Source organism: Eucyclogobius newberryi, unplaced genomic scaffold (assembly GCF_026437365.1).
Source record: "Eucyclogobius newberryi isolate DKJ021-1_F unplaced genomic scaffold, fEucNew1.0.hap1 SCAF_6, whole genome shotgun sequence".
In the NCBI taxonomy this organism is placed as follows: Eukaryota; Metazoa; Chordata; class Actinopteri; order Gobiiformes; family Gobiidae; genus Eucyclogobius; species Eucyclogobius newberryi.
In genome coordinates, this window is record NW_027316278.1 from 39509736 (window position 1) to 39533306 (window position 23571).

Below are 23571 nucleotides of genomic sequence, written 5' to 3' on the forward strand. Positions count from 1 at the left end.
GTGGGTCTCTGGTCATTTTGAGTGGGCCACGCCCACTATGTGTTATTGGCCCTCTATACAATAATGATGTTACATTTTTGTATTACATGTTTATATGCAAGGAATGTGCATGAGTTGGGAATGCATTTGCAGTCGTCATCCCCCTGTAAGGCACTCGTTTAGTGCACAATTGATGTGCCCTTTCACATTGGGATTCACCTGTTTAAAACAATAATGCTCGCCTAATTAGACTAATGAGTGGATAAGTGAGCTTTCCGTGCATAGTGGGTGTTTGGAAGTGGATGGGTGCTTCAACAGTGGAAAACAGCTATTAATATATGTTATATTAATAGCTGTTTTGTTGATGAACTTTTATAAGCAAAGTTGTGCTTGTAATAGTGTTAATGATACATTCCTTGAGGTCATTTATGTCTCGTATCTTTACCTGATACACCATGGCCTTCAAGTGCCCCCTAAGATAGAGATCAAAGAGGGGAAAGATCTGGGAGGCCACTCCATGGGACCATGCCGACCAATCCTATATAAGGAAACCTATGGCCCACCCTGTCTACTACAGCAACACAAATACTCACACAGAATGCAGGACATTTTGTCTGATCTTTTCCAATTTTCTTGGGGGAGAAACCCCAGAACCCCCTTTGTATGTGTTAAAAATCACAACCATGAATGTTCAAATAACTTTATTGGCCTGGGCTAGGCCTTGGATCTCACCAGATCCTAGCAATGCCCCTAGACTGAAGTGTTCATTTTCTACAAGAAATGAAGTGTGTGAGTGCACAAGGCTGCAAGGGAAGTAAACGTGAGAATTGGAACAGTTGTGAATGCGCTAAATGTTTGTGGTGATGCTAAGCCACAGTGGAATTAATCACAAAGACACAGCTAAGTTTAGTTTGGATCATTTGTGACTCGCCACGAGAATTGTCGGACCATGTCGGCCTCGGTGAAACTGAGAAAAACAGCATTTTACTTTTTTTTCCCCAAATTTGTGATTTTCGTTTTTTTGCAGAATGTGCTAGTTGAAGTTATGAATAAGCCCCTGTGTGCTTCAGATAACACTATTGGTTGTCTTAAACGTATACATTAAGCTGTTAAAAATGTGGAGTTTTCGGGTCTTTTTCCTGCTCTCCTGGGGGGCGTCACCTTTTTCTAGCCAACGTATTGTTTACATTTTCCACCAATCAGCTGTGATCCGCATGGCTACAGCTGCGTGCTCTGCGTGCTCCTCTCCTTACTCCTCTCCTTACTCCAGACCGTCTGCAGAGCACAGTCTTCAGAGCTTACATTTCCTGGACTACAATGGAACGGAACTGTTTACTCGGAACTGTTTACTCAGGTACACTTTTACTTTACTACTAAATTATTGCTTTAACGCTGTGTTTTAAGGCGGTCTCGTGATCACTTTAGAATCTTACTTGTCTGCTCCGGTGGAGCTAATGCTAAGCTAACATGTTGCTTCAGTGCACTCTGCAATACGGGCTTAATGTGACTACTTGCTGTTATCACCATGTTATCGGGTTATTTTTCGGCGTGGGTTGGCCCGCGGGTTGTGTGGGTCGTGCTTTGTGTCTATTTTATGCTGCTAAACCGGCTGTTACCCCCACAGCCCGGAGCTAAACGCAGCTATTCGGAGCTAAGTTGTAAGCTAAACTTTGCTATGTTATCGGGTTATTTTTCGGCGTTTTGTCTGTACAAATTATATACTTATGTAGTATTTCTTGACCCGTGGGTCGTGCTTTGTGTGTGTTTTATGGTGCTAAACCGGTTATTAGCGCGCAGTGTTATCTCAAGTGAGCTAGCTAGCATCGCTAGCCGAGGGCAGATGTCCCAATATCTCCGCGTTTTGCATCTTAAATACACCGTTAACGTCACAATGTGAACTGTTATCTGTGAAGCGTGTTATTCCCATATTACTGTTAACCCTAATCCTTTTTTTCCCCTTTTCAGAATTGGCAAAGACACCCTGACTGACATGACCTGTCTCTACATGAAGTCTGCTAAGGAGCGTGGTAAGTGTAAAATATTATTTTGGTGATTTTCGTGTTTTAATGATTAGAGTATAATTAACCATAAGCAACATCTGTTTTTCAGGTGAGCCTGCAGTTTGTAATCAAGCTTCAGATCACTGTGGAAACAGCTTCTCCCACACATCAGAAGCTGCAGGCCACGCACAGATCTCTAACAGAATCTAATGGGCTGTCTTTCGGACCCTCACCGCCAGCAAGCAAAGACATCAGGATGCATTACAGCTTTGACTTCGCACAGCAGGTACTAATGCAAATGCAGAATAGCAATTATAGAGACATATACGTCTTAATCAAATGTCATATGTATTAATCTAATCTCCTTTCTCTCTCTCTCTGTCTACTACAGATACACTTTCCGTCCAACCCTCTGCAGACGGGGCCAAGCTTCACTACACAATGGACATCCACTTCCTCATTGCTGGCCACACCAAATTCTCCCCTGATTGCGGCTTTGGACTTATCAAGCGAGCATACATGAAGACCAGGGTTGACACTTTGGAAGACATCGCTGAGGTTAGTTTATATTATTTGACTACTGTAATGTGTAAACATTAGCCTGGCAAAACTTCAGTGCTGCTCTCTGCTTAAGATATGTTTCTTCTGTTCTCATTTTTTTACAGTGTCGCCCTTGTCATCAGGGAGTGGAAAACAGCTCTCCTGAGTCTCACCTCAATATCCCACTTCTTCAGACGGCTTCCAAAGATCAAGAGTTATCAGCACTTCAGGTATTTATATTGAAACTCTCACATTGTGTTAAAAAAAAAAAATAGTTAATGAGTGTTTTATGTGAAATAGTTAGCCATTTCTTAAATGTCCTGTTATTTGTTTACAGCTTTGATGCCAAGAGCCGAGAGTCACAGCACAGAAGAGTGCACAGACGTAGAAGAGGATGAGGATGTGATCTCTGATGTAATTGGACTCTGGTGGTGTACATATCATATCTATTATCTCATATCTCATATATTCAAAGCCATGGACCCGTTGCAGTTCGTATACCTGGCCCTGGCATCTGTTTATAAGAGTTCTTCTATTAAGAGTGTTTTTTAAACTTCCTATAAGTTATCTGTCCTTTCCCCCTGTATCTACTGCGTTGTAACATTAAAGGCTATTTTATCTTATCTTTTTGTTGTTTGTGTTGAATCATTCAGTGCACCATTGATGGTGCACTGAATCACCTGTGAATTATGTTTCTCGACAAATGCAATGAACCCTATTCTGATTCTGATTCTTTGATTCTATTCAGGGCCTTTTGTAATCCAAGTATTTCCATTTTAATATAGTAACTTCTAATTCTGATTCAAGTCCAGTTACCATCAATAACAACACTCCTCTTGAGTCTTCAGTGACAGCTGTAGGGGGAGGTGGTGTCAGTGTGACAGGGGGGAGGGCTTATCTCAATGAGATGCAAATGAGCCCCCCTGTGACTCTGGGCTCACTCCGGTGAGAAACTTTGGAAGCCGTTTTCTCAGTGAATGGGTTTGAGAGTTGTATACGTTCAAATGACCACAACTTACTCAAATATTATCAGATCTACATGAGTGAGACATCATTGGAAAGCTTTGAATTCACACTTTCAGAATCTGTGAATAACTCAAAATGTCTCCGGGTAGACATGTAACTGGGTTTCATACGGCCGGTCACATTTGCTAAATTGGCCACAGACAAATGAGAATTTTTTTTTACAGTTTTGTTGTCTGTTCAGACTTACTTTCCAATATTTCCTGTTCGCTCTGGCTGTTAAATGACTGTACAAGCACTGCGCCCATTGAAAACAATACAATGAAATACACTGTGGGCATCAAGTCTCCACCACCCAAGCTAGTGTGGAGCAAAGCCTGAAGTGAAATGCAGATCTAAAGAATTGGGGCACCCTGCACTCTTCAGCTCGGTGTGCAAGTGCAGGTATTGGGACAGAGCCAATGGTTTTACAACTCAGTTGGAAAGTTGAAGGGCTTTTTTTTGAAGTATCAACACTGAGCAGCTCTCAAAAGTCCTCATTGAATGAAAATGACCTCTGTTCTCCACAAGACACAAATACACAATCCTACTCCTTATTTTGGAACATGAAATGATTAGATTTGCATTGTATATATCTACATCCAGATTTGGATTCACAGTGCACATTTCAAACACTTGAAAGCAAAATCCCATTTTAGAAGACACAGAAATATTCAGCTCTTCACCTTTCAAAATGTGATCCAACTGCAATGAATATTGTTTCTAATATAGATAATCACGACATCAAAATGTAAAGGGGAGAAAAACAATGTTCGGTCCATTTGCTTGCAGGTACTCACTGTGTCCGGAGCGTGAAGGCAGCGCTGGTGATGGAAGTGGGCAGGTTCAGGCCTTTGGTGATCTCCCTCCAAATCTTTTTATTGATGACTTCCACTAATCCGCCTTTCTCGGTGACCAGCTTGTAGAGCATGTAGAGGTCCAGCACCTGCTTGGCCATGATGGGAATCCGATTCACAGGGGTCCCTGCCAACACACACACAGGCCCAGGATCAATGCTATTAACTGGCCCAGCCTCGTCAATACGCCTGGCCACCGATGGTCATTTATTTGAAGCCGTGCCATGACAGCTCGGCTAACAACTCAACTCAACTTTTTCTCCGCACAAGCATGTCAGGATTATGGAGAGAGGAGACTTCAGGGGTATTGAGCTTGTGTCATTTTACGGCTCCAAAGTCGTTAGGGTGTGAAGGATGAGGTGGTTGCAGCACTGGGGCAATAGAGTCTGATGGACTCTCAACATTCTGTGTTTCAATTCAGAAATGTGAGGGTAAAATGTCAAACTGTTCATATGCAGATTTAGTTATAGCATACATATACATATAGCGACCATGCAACCATGAGAACGCCTGCATTGGTTTGATCTAGGTCAGGTTATTACCAGAACAGCCACGTTTCGACTGAGCCCTGGTGCTTTTAGGAATGTTTTGGTTTTGTCCATGTTCAGGTCCTGGGTCCAGAGACAGATGATATCACAAAAATCTGACCTAAATTGTACTTTTAACTGAGGCAATTCACAAACTTGGTAATTCCAAACACTTGAAGGATGGAATTATGTGTGGATCATTTTGTCTTTGCTCTTCATCTGTGTCCGGTGGCGCTTAGTGCTGGTCTGTTGTTACGTGGGTTTTAATTCACTTCAAGCGTTCATGAGACTAAAATTTGTGTTTCCATCTTTCAAAATTTGCTTCATCAGTTGTGTGCTTGGAACCAAATCCACTTGAAGCTCAGGCCCGTAGCCAGGGGCCGAAAAGGTCCGTCTATAGCAGTAACTTTCAATATTTTGTATCATTTTTCACTTGAGGGACCACAGATATTAGAGGTAGTGAGCCTCACCAGCCAGGAGGACCAATCAGAAGCGAGCACAAAACCAAACACGGTTACCGTGTGCAAAAATTACCTAGTTTCGTTTTCGCTAAAACCGGGTTGATACTTGATACTGGTCCACATCAGATGTAACTATGGGAAGGAAGGAACAGAGAGAAAGGGAGAGAAAGAGGGCAGCCCAAAGCTGTGTATCCATGTTCAAATTTCTGCCAAATATCAAGAAAGTTTCTGGCAAGTTTCACAAGTTATTTTCTTGGAAATAAATGTAAACAAGGGCGGATCTTACTTTTGTCTTAAATACAAAATTGCAAGGAAATTATTATTTGATATTAGTCTGCATTAAAATATAAGTTTGCATTTTGTCAGTATGAAAATGTGTGCAATCACTGTTGTAGTTTCTGTGTGAAATTACTGTATATGTGTATTTTTTTTTTTTTTTTTTTGTGATAACTTACATGTATACATATATAATGTTTTATCTACCTCATCATACTAAAAAGGTCCACCTTGACACAAAAAGAATCCCCCCATAGAAATCCTGGCTACGTGTATAAACAAGTGAATTAAGGTTTTTTTATTCTTCTTTTTTGACACTTAGGCTTTATTAAAGAGGACAGCTGAAATGGGAAGTAGAGAGGAGTGAGGACATGCAGTAAATTGCATTAGGGCTGCACATGGAGCCTGGCCTGTGTGCACAGCATGCTTTAGATATATATTTCTGATGATGTATACAAAAATGAGTTACAAAAAAAAGTTTATTCATCAGAATCTTCCTTTTTATCCCTGGCTCTGCACAGCACCAGTCTAAAGTGTACATGTGAGAGCTGTGATGGATGATGGAGACGCAGACAGTGTTTTATGCCCCTGATTAGCGAAATAAGGGCCTTGCCCACGTCACCATTTGTATTCAGACTGTAATGAGCGGCCGTAAAGCAGCGCGATGACTATCTCTGCACTTGACCCCAGATAATTAACCCGCATTTTGCTGATAGAGTTCCATTGTGCCCATTGGATTGGCCATAAGAGCAATCGATGCATGCAGATATATAGTGCAAACAAGCTCACAGGGCCCATACAAGGGAAGCCCCGGCTATTGTCAGGGCCGGAAGGAGGAGGGGGAGAGTCAATTACAAGTAGTAATTACAGAGCCACACTCACACAAATATATACATTATACACGAGAAAAAAGGAGGATAGTCTCAAAGAATGGCTGCCTCATTGTTTCACCTAAAAGCACTTTGAAGAGGACTTACTGAAGAACCTTCACAACTTTACCTTTATCCACTCAACACAAATCTACTCCTAAAAAAACATACTGAGGCAAGTACAGGCGGTATATTACATTTTACAATCTGCTGCTCATGAATCAGTTTGTTTTAAGCCAGACGACCACAATTTCTGATGCCAAAAATAAGTAATTATAATTCTAATTGTGCCCCCAAAAATGTTAACTTAATATAAAATCTGTTCATGTCACATTATCTTTACTTTATCATTCATAAAGTTTGATTTCTAAAAGGTTCAAGGTTACTTTATTTGTACCCGTAGGAAGATTTGTTCAAATCAGACATGACATTCCACACAAACATCGCACAGACCAAATGAAACATTAGTAAATAATAATAATAATAAATATAGCCGCAAGCGGCAATGATCGGCCCTCGCCACGCCGCCGCCACACCGCCGCCACGCCGCAAGAGGAGGGGGCGCTAACGTGCCCCAATTGTCCTTTTATTACGCCTACTGCTGAATCAAAAAGCTATTTTCTTTTAATTCTTGGCAAAACACCGTGACTCTTTGAATAAAAATGTGAATACCTTTTGACGGTTCACCCCTGAAGATGAGTCTCACCAAATTTCAGGTTAATAGGGCTAACGCCCTAAGAGGAGTTCGTGAAAGTCTAAAGTGTAAACATGTTCTGGCGATTTCCCCATTGGAATAACATGGGAGGTTTTGGTCATCGCTACGGCAAAACCATAACAATTATGACATGGGTCTCATTGACTTTTTTAATGGGGCCAAAATTTCATATAATTTCGCAAAACTAAACATTTAACCTCCATATAAAATCTGTAGGGGGCGCTGTGGTGCCAAATTAATTTATTTCACTTCAAGTACGTTTAGCTTAAAGAGTTTAACAACTGATTCTAATTTGACGCAATTCGGACTTTATCTGCGCAAACGGCAGAAATGCAAAATTTGGGAGATTTCTGAAATTCTAGCTAAAGTTTGCGGCTTCGCCGCACAGAGACCGTGACAGGTATCAATGTAATTTGAATAACTTTTGATGTCCCACTCCTCAGTAGCATTTTCACCAAATTTCAGCTTTTTAGAGCCAACGCCCTGGGAGGAGTTCATAAAAGTACGACGTTTGGAAAAACTCCCGAGTTCTGCTTAGCCATTTTTGAACCAATATGGCCGTCATTTGGTTGGGTGGACGGCGTTTCCGTGATAATATTTTTTACTTCTCTTGTCACCATCTACCTCTGCGCCAAATTTCATGATTCTACGATCAGATTTTTTTTGGGTCATTTCCTATCTCTTAATGCATTTCTGGTACATTTGGGGGCGCTGACGCGCCAATTTTTTTTTATTTTAGAAAAGGGAAATAGCCAGAATGTAGAGAGGCACGATTTTTAGAGGTGTGCTAATTTTTGTGACTTTTCGTCAATGTTCACTGGGTGAAAAAAAGGGGGGTTGGTCCCGAGAAGAAAGAAAGAAAGAAGAAGAAAGAATTAAAGCCGCAAGCGGCATCCAACGGCCCTCGCGGGCCGCTGGCCTTCCGACTCTGCTCTCTGCATTTTACAGAGATGGCGCTAACGCCCTCATTGTCTAAGAACTAAGACAGCGACACATTGGACATGTACAATACTGTGCTTAACCAGTGCAAATGAACACAAATATCGGTCGAATGTGCGGCTCCAGCGCACAGAGACCGTGACACTTGGAATAAAAATATGGATAACTTTTGATGCCCCGCTTGTGTAGATGATTTTCCCCAAATATGAGCTTGATCGAGCTATTGCCCACAGAGGAGTTTGTTAAAATGTGAAGCGTAAATGTGAACATTTCAAGGATTTGGCGTTTTTCCCATTTGTGACAAATATTTGCGGCTCTACCGCACAGAGACCCTATTACTTAAAATCAAAATATGGATAAGTTTTGATGCCCCGTTTGTGTAGATGATTCTCCCCAAATATCAACTTGATCGGGCTTTCGCCCTAGGAGGAGTTCGTTAAAGTGTGAAGTGTAAAAATGTGGTCATTTTAGAGATTTTGCGGTTTCCCCATAGGGATAACATGGGATGTTTCTGTCATCGCTACGGCTACGCTGTACAAAATATGACTTTGGCTCACATACTTTTATTTTGGGGATGGCAAATGAGAATTGTGTGCAAAATGTCATGTCATTTGGAAAAACTCTATTGTTTATAGGCCACTCTGAAGGCCAAATAGTCAGAATTCTGGGAAACGTTTGCGGCTCCGTCGCACAGAAACCGTAAAAGTTATCCTTAAAATTTGGATAACTTTAGATGCCCCACTTGTCTAGAGGACGTACACCGATTTAGAAGTCGGTGGGCAAAACGCACTAGGAGGAGTTTGTTAAAGTGTAAAACATAAAAATGTGGCAATTTGAGAGATTTTGCGGTTTTCCCATAGGGATAACATGGGAGGTTTCTGTCATCGCTAAGACTACGCCGTAAAAATTAAGGCATTTGTCTCATTGGCTTTTTTGATCGGGATGGCCAAATAGAATTTTGGGTAAAGTTTAGAACGTTTTGGTAAAACTAATTTTTGACCTTCAATGTTAATTCAAAGGTCACTCTGTAGGGGGCGCTATCGCGCCCATTTCAATTTTGTCATCCTAAACTGGTCCAAACTGGATAGTTTAACAACTGATTCAAATTTGGCCAAATCGGACTCGTTTTGATCAAATGGGAGCAATTTTTAGATTAGCAATATCCCAAAATAAGTTGTCCAACTTTGTGGCTGCGCCGCACGTAGACCGTAAAAGGTATCTCAAAATTTGTTATAACTTTAGATGCCCCACTTGTTCAGAGGACGTACAACGATTTTGAAGTCAGTGGGCAAAACGCCTTAGGAGGAGTTCGTCAAAGTTTGACGTGAACAAAATGGCTAACTTAGGGTGTTTTCATTTTCAAAGGAAGATGGCGGCCATAGGGTAAGTCTGGGGGCGTGGCCACAATAATATGTTTGTTTTTTGTCCTCACAAGAGGAATGCGTGTTCTGAATTTCGTAGCTCTACGACAAAGTTGACCTCGGGGCGTCTCCCATAGGCGCAATGTATTTTGACTTTTGTCGGTGGCGCTGTCGCGCCATTTTTAATGGAAAAAAAAAATGGCCCAGAAAAAACTAAATTTTTCGCAGATTCTGAATTTTGGGCAAAGTTTGGTGAGTTTTTGAGCATGTTCAGGGGGTCAAATTAGAGCTCAAAGCGATGAAGAACAAGAAAAATAATAATAAATATAGCCGCAAGCGGCAATGATCGGCCCTCGCCACGCCGCCGCCACACCGCCGCCACGCCGCAAGAGGAGGGGGCGCTAACGAGCCCCAATTGTCCTTTTATCACGCCTACTGCTGAATCTGTGACGCTGTCACATGTTCTCCCCTTTGTTTTACCATCAAAAAGCAATTTTATTTTGAATTCTTGGCAAAATGTGCGGCTTTGCCGCACAGACACCGTGACTCTTTGAATGAAAATGTGGATAACTTTTGATGGTCGACACCTGAAGATGAGTCTCACCAAATTTCAGGTTAATAGGGCTGACGCCCTGGGAGGAGTTTGTGAAAGTCTAAAGTGTAAACATGTTCTGGCCCCATTGGAATAACATGGGAGGTTTCGGTCATCGTTACGGCAACGCCATAACAATTATGACATGGGTCTCATTGACTTTTTTGATGGGGATGCTAAAATTGAGTTGTGTGTCAAATTTCATATAATTTCGCAAAACTAAACATTTAACCTCCATATAAAATCTGTAGGGGGCGCTGTGGCGCCAAATGAATTTATTTCACTTCAAGTAGGTTTAGGGCAAAGAGTTTAACAACTGATTCTAATTTGACGCAATTCGGACTTTATCTGCGCAAACGGCAGAAATTTTAAATATGGGAGATTTCTGAAATTTTAGTTACATTCTGGCTATTTCCCTTTTCTAAAATAAAAAAAATTGGCGCGTCAGCGCCACCAAATGTACCAAAAATGCATTGAGAGATGGGAAATGACCCAAAAAAAATCTGATCGTAGAATCATGAAATTTGGCGCAGAGGTAGATGGTGACAAGAGAAGTAAAAAATATTATTACGGCAACGCCGTCCCCCGAACCAAATGTCGGCCATATTGCTTCAAAAATGGCTAAACATGACTTCGGAGTTTTTCCAAACGTCGTACTTTTACGAACTCCTCCCAGGGCGTTGGCCCTAAAAAGCTGAAATTTGGTGAAAATGCTACTGAGGAGTGGGACATCAAAAGTTATCCAAATTACATTGATACCTCTCACGGTCTCTGTGCGGCGAAGCCGCAAACTGTAGCTAGAATTTCAGAAATCTCCCATATTTAAAATGTCTGCCGTTTGCGCAGATAAAGTCCGAATTGCGTCAAATTAGAATCAGTTGTTAAACTCTTTGCCCTAAACCTACTTGAAGTGAAATAAATTCATTTGGCGCCACAGCGCCCCCTACAGATTTTATATGGAGGTTAAATGTTTAGTTTTGCGAAATTATATGAAATTTGACACACAACTCAATTTTAGCATCCCCATCAAAAAAGTCAATGAGACCCATGTCATAATTGTTATGGCGTTGCCGTAACGATGACCGAAACCTCCCATGTTATTCCAATGGGGCCAGAACATGTTTACACTTTAGACTTTCACAAACTCCTCCCAGGGCGTCAGCCCTATTAACCTGAAATTTGGTGACACTCATCTTCAGGGGTGGACCATCAAAAGTTATCCACATTTTCATTCAAAGAGTCACGGTGTCTGTGCGGCAAAGCCGCACATTTTGCCAAGAATTCAAAATAAAATAGCTTTTTGATGGTAAAACAAAGGGGAGAAGATGTGACAGCGTCACAGATTCAGCAGTAGGCGTAATAAAAGGACAATTGGGGCGCGTTAGCGCCCCCTCCTCTTGCGGCGTGGCGGCGGCGTGGCGAGGGCCGATCATTGCCGCTTGCGGCTATATTTAGGCCCGAGCGCCACAAGCTGGCGAGAGGCCTATTAATCTCGTAAGGCCGTGCGAAGCACGGCTGCGAAAGTGCGCACGTAGTGCGCACGAAATCGAGCGCGAAGCGCTCGCCCACTTCCAAACACTCACTAACGCACTCCTCCACTCATGCACGCCCCGTGCATACTAATTAGTTGTAGGAAAATGGAACATTACCGTTGTAAACGGGCGAAGCCCGTGCAAAAGTTCGCACTAAACGAGCACTTTACATTGGGATGTGAAGGTGTGAACATTTTTGTGACTTTTCGTCAATGTTCACTGGGTGAAAAATAGGGGGGTTGGTCCCGAGAAGAAGAAGAAGAAAGAATATTAAAGCCGCAAGCGGCATCCAACGGCCCTCGCGGGCCGCCGGCCTTCCGACTCTGCGCTTTCGACTTGATAAAGATGGCGCCCTTATTGTGTGTTGAATAAAAAAAGAACTTGACAGACGGCGACACATTGGACATGGCCAATCCAGTGCAAATGAACACAAGTGTCAGTCAAATTTGCTGCGCCGCCGCACAGAGACCGTAGCACTTGGAATAAAAATATGGATAACTTTTGATGCCCCGCTTGTGTAGATGATTTTCCCCAAATATGAGCTTGATCGAGCTATTGCCCACAGAGGAGTTCATTAAAGTGTGAAGCGTAAATGTGAACATTTCAGAGATTTCGCTGTTTTCCCATTTCTGACATATATTTGCGGGTCCGCCACACAGAGACTGTAGCACTTAGAATCAAAATATGGATAAGTTTTGATGCCCCGCTTGTGTAGATGATATTCTCCAAATATGAACTTGATCGGACAATCGCCCTAGGAGGAGTTCGTTAAAGTGTGAAGCGTAAAAATGTGGTGATTTGAGCAATTCTATGATTTTCCCATAAGGATAACATGGGATGTTTCTGTCATCGCTACGGTTACGCCGTACAAAATATGACTTTGGCTCTCATACTTTTGTGATCAGGATGGCAAATTAGAATTTTGTTCAAAATATCATGTCATTTGGAAAAACTCTGAAGGCCAAAATAGTCAGAATTCTGGGAAACGTTTGCGGCTCCGTCGCACAGAGACCGTAAAAGCTATCCTTAAAATTTGGATAACTTTAGATGCCCCACTTGTCTAGAGGACGTACACCGATTTTGAGGTCGGTGGGCAAAACGCACTAGGAGGACTTCGTTAAAGTGTAAAACATAAAAATGTGGATATTCGAGAGATTTAGCGGTTTTCCCATAGGGATAACATGGGAGGTTTATGTCATCGCTACGACTACGCCGTAACAATTAAGGCATTTGTCTGATTGGCTTTTTTGATCGCGACGCCAAAATAGAATTTTGGGTAAAGTTTAGAAAATTTTGGTAAAACTAATTTTTGACCTTCAATGTTAATTTAAAGGTCACTCTGTAGGGGGCGCTATCGCGCCCATTTCAATTTTGTCATCATAAACTGGTCCAAACTAGAAAGTTGAACAACTGTTTCAAATTTGGTCCTAATCGGACTTGTTTTGATCAAATGGGAACAATTTTTAGATCTGCAATATCCCAAAATAAGTTGTCCAACTTTGCGGCTGCGCCGCATACAGACCGTAAAAGATATCTCAAAAAATTGGATAACTTTAGATGCCCCACTTGTCCAGAGGACGTACGCCGATTTTGAAGTCAGTGGGCAAAACGCCCTAGGAGGAGTTCGTCAAAGTTTGACGTGAACAAAATGGCTAACTCAGCGTGTTTTCATTTTCAAAGGAAGATGGCGGGCATAGGGTAATTCTGGGGGCGTGGCCACAATAATATTTGTTTTTTGTCCTCACAAGAGGAATGCGTGTTCTGAATTTCGTAGCTCTACGACAAAGTTGACCTCGGGGCGTCTCCCATAGGCGCAATGTATTTTGACTTTTGTCGGTGGCGCTGTCGCGCCATTTTTTAACGAAAAAAAAAATGGCCCAGAAAAAACAAATTTTTCGCCGATTTTGAATTTTGGGTAAAGTTTGGTGAGTTTTTGAGCATGTTCAGGGGGTCAAATTAGAGCTCAAAAAGCAGAAGAACAAGAAAAATAATAAAAATAATAATATTTTTAGCAAAAACAATATAGCCGTTTCCACTATAACAACAAATTATACATTGTTTGAAAGCTCTAAGCCTTCCCGATGCCGCCATGGGGTGGAATCATCATTACGAGCGCTTACGCGCTCGTCACTCCCTATTCCGTCGGGATGCCCCGCCCACTCCCCATAGACTTCCATTGATTTGAGCAGATACAAGCATGGCCCATGCCTGCGGCATGGATTCTCGCGTACGGGACGATGCCAGGAGGGTTTTTGGAGGAATGCAGCGCTTCGCGCTGCTGTTGTCAACAATTAGTGAATGGGCTACGCCCATTCACTAATTGTTGACTATTTCTGTCATAGCAGGAGTAATTATGCATGATCCATGCCTTCGGCATGGGCTAGTTCACTGTACTTGCCAGGGGCGACGGGGTAGCAAACATGCGGGCTGCGCCCGCATGTTTGCGCCCGCATGTTTGGTCAGACAGTTGCTACGCTGCCTTCGGCAGCGTTGCGGGAGCAACAGGCCCTCCGCCCTGCTGGGGCTCGGGCCTAAATATTCCGATGCGAAAACAATGTTTCCCATTTTTCAAATATCATAAACTATACATTTTCGGAAAGCGCTTGCGCTTTCCTACCTCATGGTGTGGGTCCCTGGTCACTGACGGGTACTTTCGTTAATTTTGAGTGGGCTCCGCCCACTTTGTGTTTTTGGCCCTCTATACAGTAATAATGTTCAATTTTTGCATTACATGCTTATATGCACGGAACATGCAAGAGATGGGGAACGTATTCGTGAGCTACTTAGCGCAAATGAGTGCTTTATATGGGGATGACGACCGCTTCGCGCTCGTCATCTCAATGTAAAGTGCTCGTTTAGTGCGCACTTTTGCACGGGCTTCGCCCGTTTACAACGGTAATGTTCCATTTTCCTACTACTAATTAGTATGCACGGGGAGTGCATGAGTGAAGGAGTGCGTTAGTGAGTGTTTGGAAGTGGGCGAGCGCTTCGCGCTCGATTTCGTGCGCACTACGTGCGCACTTTCGCAGCCGTGCTTCGCACGGCCTTACGAGATTAATAGGCCTCTTGCCAGTTTGTGGCCCTCGGGCCTAATAATAATAATAAAAGCCGCAAGCGGCAACGATAGGTTTCGCCACCAGCGCGACCGCCAACCGCGATCGCCCCGACACTGCACGCGGGAAGGCGGTCGTGTGGGGAGACGGTCGCGCAGGAAGGCGGTTGTGTGGGTGTTGTGAGCCATTATCGCCGCTAGCTCGGCTTTAATTTGTTTTTCTGGTTGTAAAGCACTGAGTTGCTTTTTGCAAACATTGCGCTCAACAAATACACTTTAATTGACATTCATATTCAGCAGATCCAAATCTGAGGCCGTGGTCCTTGACCCTTGGTCCATGGCTTGCCCCCTCCAGGTGGGTGGAGGGTCCTTGCCCCCTCCAGGTGGGTGGGGGGTCCTTGCCCCAAGTGGCTGGAGCTCAAGTATCCTCCAGCAGCTGCAGTGATGCAGTCGTCGTATCAGAGGGGAAGATGAAGGAACTGAATTGAAAGGCAAAGCTCTTGATTTGCTGGTCAATCTACGTTCCTGACCTCACCTATGGTCATGAGCTTTGGGTAATGATCGAAAGGACAAGATCGCAGATACAAGAGCTTGAAGTGAGTTTCTTCCGCACAGTGGCTGGGCGCTCCCTCAGAGATGGGACAGGATGAACTCCACGTTGAGAGGAACCAGCTCGTGGCTCGGGCCTCTGTTCCAGATGCCTCCTGGACGCCACCCTAGGGAGACCCAGGACACGCTGGAGGGATTATGTCTCTCAGCTGACCTGGGAGCGTCTCGGGATCCCCCTGGAGAAGCTGGAGAATGTGTCTGGGATGAGGAAAGTCTGAGAGTCCATGCTTAGCCCGCTGCCCCCGTGACCCGGCCTCAAATGTGTGGAAAAAAATGGATGGATGGTTGATATTCATTGGTTACTCTGGCTCCATGATGAAATGAAAAAGTTTGCACAAACTCTGGCTTGGTTATTCCCAATAATTTCTACATTTAAATAGCTGCCACTAGAAAATGGAGCTCTGATTGGCTGTTGTAAAGTTCCTCCGGTAACATGTTGGAGCCTCACGACGTGACAGATTTGAATTGGCCCCACAAACAGGACGAGAGCCACGACAAATAACCTCTCACAAGAGGCACCTCCCCGAACTCGTGACGAGGCAAATCAGGCTTAAAATGGGACCAAAAACCATCTGGTGTTCAGAAGGCTTTACAGAACAACTCTTTGGGTCTTCATTCATGTCAGTCATCACTCTTAAGATCTTTTCAATCCCCCGTGTGCAGTTAATACAGGTCAATATGATGGAGGTGGAAGGGGGATGTTATTGTCTCAAAGTGACGACCTCAGCAGTGCACACTGTACCCGAGCCCTGGCCTCATTATGATGTACAGCCTAACGAGCCCCGGCTGACAAAAGCGCTTGGCTCCATATCTCTTTGAGGGAATCGCACCAACACATACATCAGGCTGCGGATATCGAAGGCTCGTAAATCTCTCCGAAGAGGCTTGTCCCGCGCTCAAAGTGGCTGCCAGCGAGCGCTCCTTTATTTATGGCTGTGTCGGGGCAGGTCAGCTATTGTGTCGGAGGCTGAAGGATCAGTTTTATAGATGAGCTCAGTTCGACTCCATCATCACATCATCACAGTGTAACATGTGATGACATCATCACATGTTACACTGTGATGATGTGATGACATCATCACAGTGTAACATGTGATGATGTCATCACATGTTACACTGTGATGACATCATCACAGTGTAACATGTGATGATGTGATGACATCATCACAGTGTAACATGTAATGATGTCATCACATCATCACAGTGTAACATGTGATGACATCATCACAGTGTAACATGTGATGATGTGATGACATCATCTAATGTTGCACTGTGATGATGTCGCGCCGTTAAAACAGAAGGTCATTAGGCCAAAGCGCGCCTCCCCATGGTACAACCAAGAACTGCGTTCACATAAACAAAGAGTTAGAAAGTTAAAGGGATTATTTCGTCGCTCTCACACCGAAGAATCCCTAAAAGCATGGAAAAGTTGCCTGCTGTCCTATAAGCAGGCTCTGCGTAAGGCCCAAACCAGATATTATTCAAATCTAATAGAAGTCAACAAAAGTAACACTAAATTCCTTTTCAGCACTGTAGCTAGGCTAACAAACTGTCACAGTGCAGTAGAGCCCTCAATCCCAGCTACACTCAGCTCTGATGATTTCCTCCTATTTTTTAACAATAAAATAAAAACAATCAGAGATAAATTAGATGAAATTACCCCCGCTATTAGCCCTGAACTAGCCCAAGCTGTAAATCTAACGTCCCATATAAATCCACCTGTAAACTTAGAAAGGTTCACAGCTGTTGATCAAGCAGAGATAACTTCAGCCATTATGTCCTCTAAAAGCTCAACTTGTGTCCTAGAGCCCATTCCAAGCAGACTCCTCAAAGACATTCTCCCCCTAATTATAGACCCTATTCTTAATATAATAAATACTTCACTCCAAAGTGGCTATGTTCCACAGTCCTTCAAACATGACGTCATTAAACCTCTTCTGAAAAAGCCTAATCTAGATCCCGACCTATTGGTAAACTACAGACCTATTTCAAATCTTCCCTTCGTCTCTAAAATCCTTGAAAAAGTTGTAGTAAAACAGCTTTGTCGCCACCTGCAGGACAATAACTTATTTGAAGTTTTCCAGTCAGGGTTCAGAGCCCACCACAGCACTGAAACTGCACTAGTTAAAGTCACAAATGATTTGTTATTAGCCGCTGACGATGGACTGGTCTCAATCCTGGTTCTGTTGGACCTCAGCGCAGCGTTTGACACCATTGACCACACCATTCTACTGCAGAGGTTAGAATGTGATGTAGGTGTTGGAGGAACAGCCCTCAGCTGGTTTAAATCCTATCTATCTGATAGGTTCCAATTTGTTAATGTAAACCAGAGCTCCTCACCAAGCTCTAAAGTAATTTACGGTGTGCCACAGGGTTCGGTACTCGGTCCAATTCTGTTTACTCTTTATATGCTGCCATTAGGCAACATGATCAGGTCACATGGCATTAACTTCCACTGCTATGCAGATGACACTCAGCTGTATTTATCAATGAAACCTGATCAGAGCGATCAAGTAGACAGACTTAGTACTTGTGTGAAGGAGATAAAAACCTGGATGACACTAAACTACCTGCTTCTTAACACTGAAAAAACCGAGGTCATTGTGCTTGGCCCTAAGCATCTACGAGACGCTCTATCTGAGCAGATAGTCACACTGGACAATGTCAGTGTAGCCTCCAGTTCTACTGTAAGAAACCTTGGAGTCTTATTTGATCAGGAGCTCTCATTTAAAGCTCATATAAATCAAGCTTGTAAAACAGCCTATTTCCATTTGCGCAACATCGCCAAAATCAGAAGAATCCTGCCTAAAAGTGATGCCGAAAAACGTATCCATGCATTTGTAACGACTAGATTAGACTACTGTAACTCCTGCTCACAGCGTGTCCTAAAAGCTCCATAAAAAGCTTTCAACTGGTTCAAAATGCAGCAGCAAGATTACTAACAGGAACAAAAAGAAGAGAACACATTACGCCGGTGCTGGAGTCTCTTCACTGGCTCCCCCGTCGAGTCCAGAATCAAATTCAAAATTCTACTCTTGACCTACAAAGCCATAAATGACATGGCCCCATCCTACCTCAAAGATGCTATAGAACCATATCATCCAAACAGAGCTCTTCGCTCTCAGAATGCCGGCCTTCTGGTGGTCCCAAGAGTCTCTAAAAGTACTGTAGGAGGCAGAGCGTTTAGCTACCAAGCTCCTGTGTTATGGAATCAGCTCCCGAACCATGTTAAATATGCTGACACAGTCTCTTCATTTAAGTCCAGGCTTAAAACGTTCCTCTTCGAAATCGCTTATGGTCAGACTAGTTAGGAACAGAAACATAAACCCACAGCTTCAGCTACGCTGCCCTAGGAGTAACTGTGCTGGGGGAAGTATGACAGCTTGAGCACTATCCTCTTCTTCTTCTGACTACTTATGCTATCAAACAATATTTATTTTTTGATTCCACTTGCAAATTGTTCACCGCCTTCTTTTCTTTCTCTCACTCCTGAGGACCTGTGGACCCAGATGCCCCTCCCCTGGTGAAGTGGTCCCTGCCCTGTGTGGACGGTCCCTCATCTGCCTGAGGAGTGGGTCCAGCTTGCCTCCGACGGTCCCTCATCTGCCTGAAGAGTGGGTCCAGCTCGCCTCCGACGGTCCCTCATCTGCCTGAAGAGTGGGTCCAGCTCGCCTCCGACGGTCCCTCTTCTGCCTGAAGAGTGGGTCCAGCTCGCCTCAGTCGGTCCCTCATCTGCCTGAAGAGTGGGTCCAGCTCCAGTCTCCCTCGTGTCCGTCTGTCCGTCTGTGAGAGTGAGATCTCTCCTTCACTGGAACTCCTCCATGTTTCTACGCTTTTTTCCCAAAGAGGTTTTTTTTGTAGTTTTTCCTGGCCGAGAAGGAGAGTCTAAGGACAGAGGACACTGGGACATCGTCCCTCGCCACCACAGACATTGTCTGACTCCATCACCACCACAGACATTGTTGATTCATTTCTCCCTGTGGCCCTCAGAGGCAACTGTTGTTGTGATTTTGGGCCTTACAAAAATAAATTGATTTGATTTGATTTGATGATGTCATCACATGTTACACTGTAATGATGTGATGACATCATCACATGTTACACTGTGATGATGTCATCACATTATCACATGTTACACTGTGATGATGTCATCACATGTTACACTGTGATGATGTGATGACATCACCACATGTTACACTGTGATGATGTCATCACATGTTACACGATGATGTCAACACATGTTACACTGTGATGATGTCATCACATGTTACACGGTGATGACATCATCACCGTGTAACATGTGATGATGTGATGACATCATCACAGTGTAACATGTGATGACATCATCACAGTGTAACATGTGATGACATCATCACAGTGTAACATGTGATCATGTGATGACATCATCACAGTGTAACATGTGATGACATCATCACAGTGTAACATGTGATCATGTGATGACATCATCACAGTGTAACATGTGATGACATCATCACAGTGTGACATGTGATCATGTGATGACATCATCACAGTGTAACATGTGATGATGTGATGACATCATCACAGTGTAACATGTGATGACATCATCACAGTGTAACATGTGATCATGTGATGACATCATCACAGTGTAACATGTGATCATGTGATGACATCATCACAGTGTAACATGTGATGACATCATCACAGTGTAACATGATAAGATAAGATATTCCTTTATTGTCCCACATGGGGAAATTTCATTGTTGCAACGCAGGTAGATACAGAGGAAGATACAGAAGAAAAGAACAGATCACTTATAGGAAGTTTGAAAAACACTCTCAGTAGAAGATCTCTTATAGACCATGTCAAACTTTGCGTTTTCCTTAGAATGTCCGCCTGGATAACGTGACGATCTCCGGCTAAGACGACGATACTCCGCAGTTTCATGAGTTCTTCCTTTGTGTAAACACGCACCGGTGCCGGCCGGGGGGCGCGGGGGGGCCGGGGGGGCCGGGGGGGCACGGAGTCGAGGCACATCGCGACGACACGAAAACACTCAATCCAGCCGAACAAAGTCAAAACAAGTTGAATTAAAGCGATTCCAGTGCGTGTCCCGATTGTTCGTGAAGTTCCTCTTTTATATAAACGTGTACCGCGGCACGGCGTACGTCAGCTGCAGCCGGAGGGCGCGGGGGGGCCGGGGGCTAGCTCAGAGCTAGCGTACATCACGACGACAGGACGAAAAACACTCAATATTCAGCCGAAAAAAGTCAAAAATAGTTGAATTAAAAACGATTCTAGCGCGTGTCCCTATCGTACAGTAAAATAGAATTTTTTTTTTACTAAATATAGAAGATAAAGCACAATAAGTGTGAAAAAAGTGTGAGAAAAGAGTAGAGCGTTTACACCGGGCTGCCAGCTGTACCAGCGCCTTTGTGACGACGTCATCACTTTGTGACAATGTCATCACATGTTACACTGTGATGATGTCATCACAGTGTAACATGTGATGACAACATCACAGTGTAACATGTGATAATGTGATGACATCATCACAGTGTAACATGTGATAATGTGATGACATCATGACAGTGTAACATGTGATAATGTTATGATGTCATCACAGTGTAACATGTGATGATGTGATGACATCATCACAGTGTAACATGTGATGATGTCATCACATCATCACAGTGTAACATGTGATAATGTGATGACATCATCACAGTGTAACATGTGATAATGTGATGATGTCATATAGGTGATCAGACCAACCAACGCTGGCTGTGTGTTCTGCGTGTGTTCTGCGTGTGTTCTGCGTGTGTTCTGCCTGTGTTCTAAATGTGTTCTGCCTGTGTTCTGCCTGTGTTCTTCCTGTGTTCTGCCTGTGTTCTTCCTGTGTTCTGCCTGTGTTCTGCCTGTGTTCTGCGTGTGTTCTGCCTGTGTTCTAAATGTGTTCTGCCTGTGTTCTGCATGTGTTCTGCCTGTGTTCTGCGTGTGTTCTGCCTGTGTTCTGCCTGTGTGTTTTGCCTGTGTTCTAAATGTGTTACACTGTGATGATGTCATCACATTATCACATGTTACACTGTGATGATGTGATGACATAACCACATGTTACACTGTGATGATGTCATCACATGATCACATGTTACACTGTGATGATGTCATCACATCATCACAGTGTAACATGTGATGACATCATCACAGTGTAACATGTGGTGATGTCATCACATCATCACAGTGTAACATGTGATAATGTGATGACATCATCACAGTGTAACATGTGATGATGTGATGACATCACCACATGTTACACTGTGATGATGTCATCACATGTTACACTGTGATGATGTGATGACATCACCACATGTTACACTGTGATGATGTCATCACATGTTACACTGTGATGATGTCATCACATGTTACACTGTGATGATGTCATCACATGTTACACTGTTATGATGCCTGCCTGTGTTCTGCATGTGTTCTGCCTGTGTTCTAAATGTGTTCTGCCTGTGTTCTGTGTGTGTTCTGCCTGTGTTCTGCGTGTGTTCTGCCTGTGTTCTGCCTGTGTTCTGTGTGTGTTCTGCCTGTGTTCTGCGTGTGTTCTGCCTGTGTTCTGCCTGTGTTCTGCGTGTGTTCTGCCTGTGTTCTGCGTGTGTTCTGCCTGTGTTCTGCCTGTGTTCTGCGTGTGTTCTGCCTGTGTTCTGCGTGTGTTCTGCCTGTGTTCTAAATGTGTTCTGCCTGTGTTCTGCCTGTGTGTTCTGCCTGTGTTCTAAATGTGTTCTGCCTGTGTTCTGCGTGTGTTCTGCCTGTGTTCTAAATGTGTTCTGCCTGTGTTCTGCATGTGTTCTGCCTGTGTGTTCTGCCTGTGTTCTGTGTGTGTTCTGCCTGTGTTCTGCGTGTGTTCTGCATGTGTTCTGCCTGTGTGTTCTGCCTGTGTTCTGTGTGTGTTCTGCCTGTGTTCTGCGTGTGTTCTGCCTGTGTTCTGCGTGTGTTCTGCCTGTGTTCTGCCTGTGTTCTGCGTGTGTTCTGCGTGTGTTCTGCCTGTGTTCTGCGTGTGTTCTGCCTGTGTTCTAAATGTGTTCTGCCTGTGTTCTGCCTGTGTTCTGCGTGTGTTCTGCCTGTGTTCTAAATGTGTTCTGCCTGTGTTCTAAATGTGTTCTGCAAGTGTTCTAAATGTGTTGTGTGCAGTGCGAGTTTGTCCAGCAGGTGATGGGATCAGCAGAAGAAGGTGAGCAGGAGTGACCTCACACACACACACACACACACACACACACACAAACACACACACACACACACACACACACACACATACACACACACACACACACACACATACACACACACACACACACACACACACAAACACACACACACACACACACACACACACACACATACACACACACACACACACACACACACACAAACACACACACACACACACACACACTCACACACACACGGACTGCTTCATCTGACAATGTCTCTGTTAAGCCCAAAATCAATCCTTCATCGAGCTGCCCATATGCACAGCACTGTCGACCTCCGCAAACCCTGATGTCATTACTAAGACACACACACGCACGCGCACACAGACACACACGCTCTCACACACACGCACGCGCATGCGCACACACACACACACACACACACACATACACACACACACACACAGACACACACACACACACACACCCATGCTCACAGACAATCACTGACCACCACCACCAAGATTGTCAGATTTTCCCAAAGCTAAAAGTGACTGTGCCTTTAAAAAGACTGACAAAGACTGATTAAATAAGCATCTAGTTCATGTTTTTTCTAATAAGATATATGTATATATATATATATATATATATATATATATATATATATATTTTTTTTTTTTTTAAATATGAAACAGAAGACCGTATATATACCGTAACTAGTGAATGTTGTGCATGTGTTAGTGCTGTGTGCGCATTTTAATAGCATATTTCACAGCTTTAATACAGTAATTCAGTCATTACAGTATATTATCATGAAACAGATAATAGGAACGAGAAGCTAAAAAACACTCTTTTATGTGTTTTGCCCCAGTAAACAATAAATCAAATTATAAAGCACTGAATTGTGCAAGAACCAGAAACATACACTGTTAGAATAATTGTTATGTCAATGCATTAGGAAAGTAGAGTAAGTTTGGACCGCTTTTCATATTTAATGCTATGAAAAGCCTTTAAACACTGCACCACCAGCACTGTCAGCATATGCCTGACTTTTACTGTCACCTGGT

The 23571-nt window shown here is 43.5% G+C and overlaps 1 protein-coding gene across 1 annotated transcript in view; it reads right to left on the reverse strand.

The window, feature by feature from the left end:
• The window catches only part of arid3c (AT rich interactive domain 3C (BRIGHT-like)), a 181541-nt gene that overhangs the window by 105549 nt on the left and 52421 nt on the right, over positions 1 to 23571 (reverse strand). Inside the window, exon 4 of the mRNA XM_072433920.1 lies at positions 4322 to 4505. Coding sequence (XP_072290021.1) covers positions 4322 to 4505 — 184 coding nt within the window. The remainder of the gene's footprint in view (positions 1 to 4321; positions 4506 to 23571) is intronic.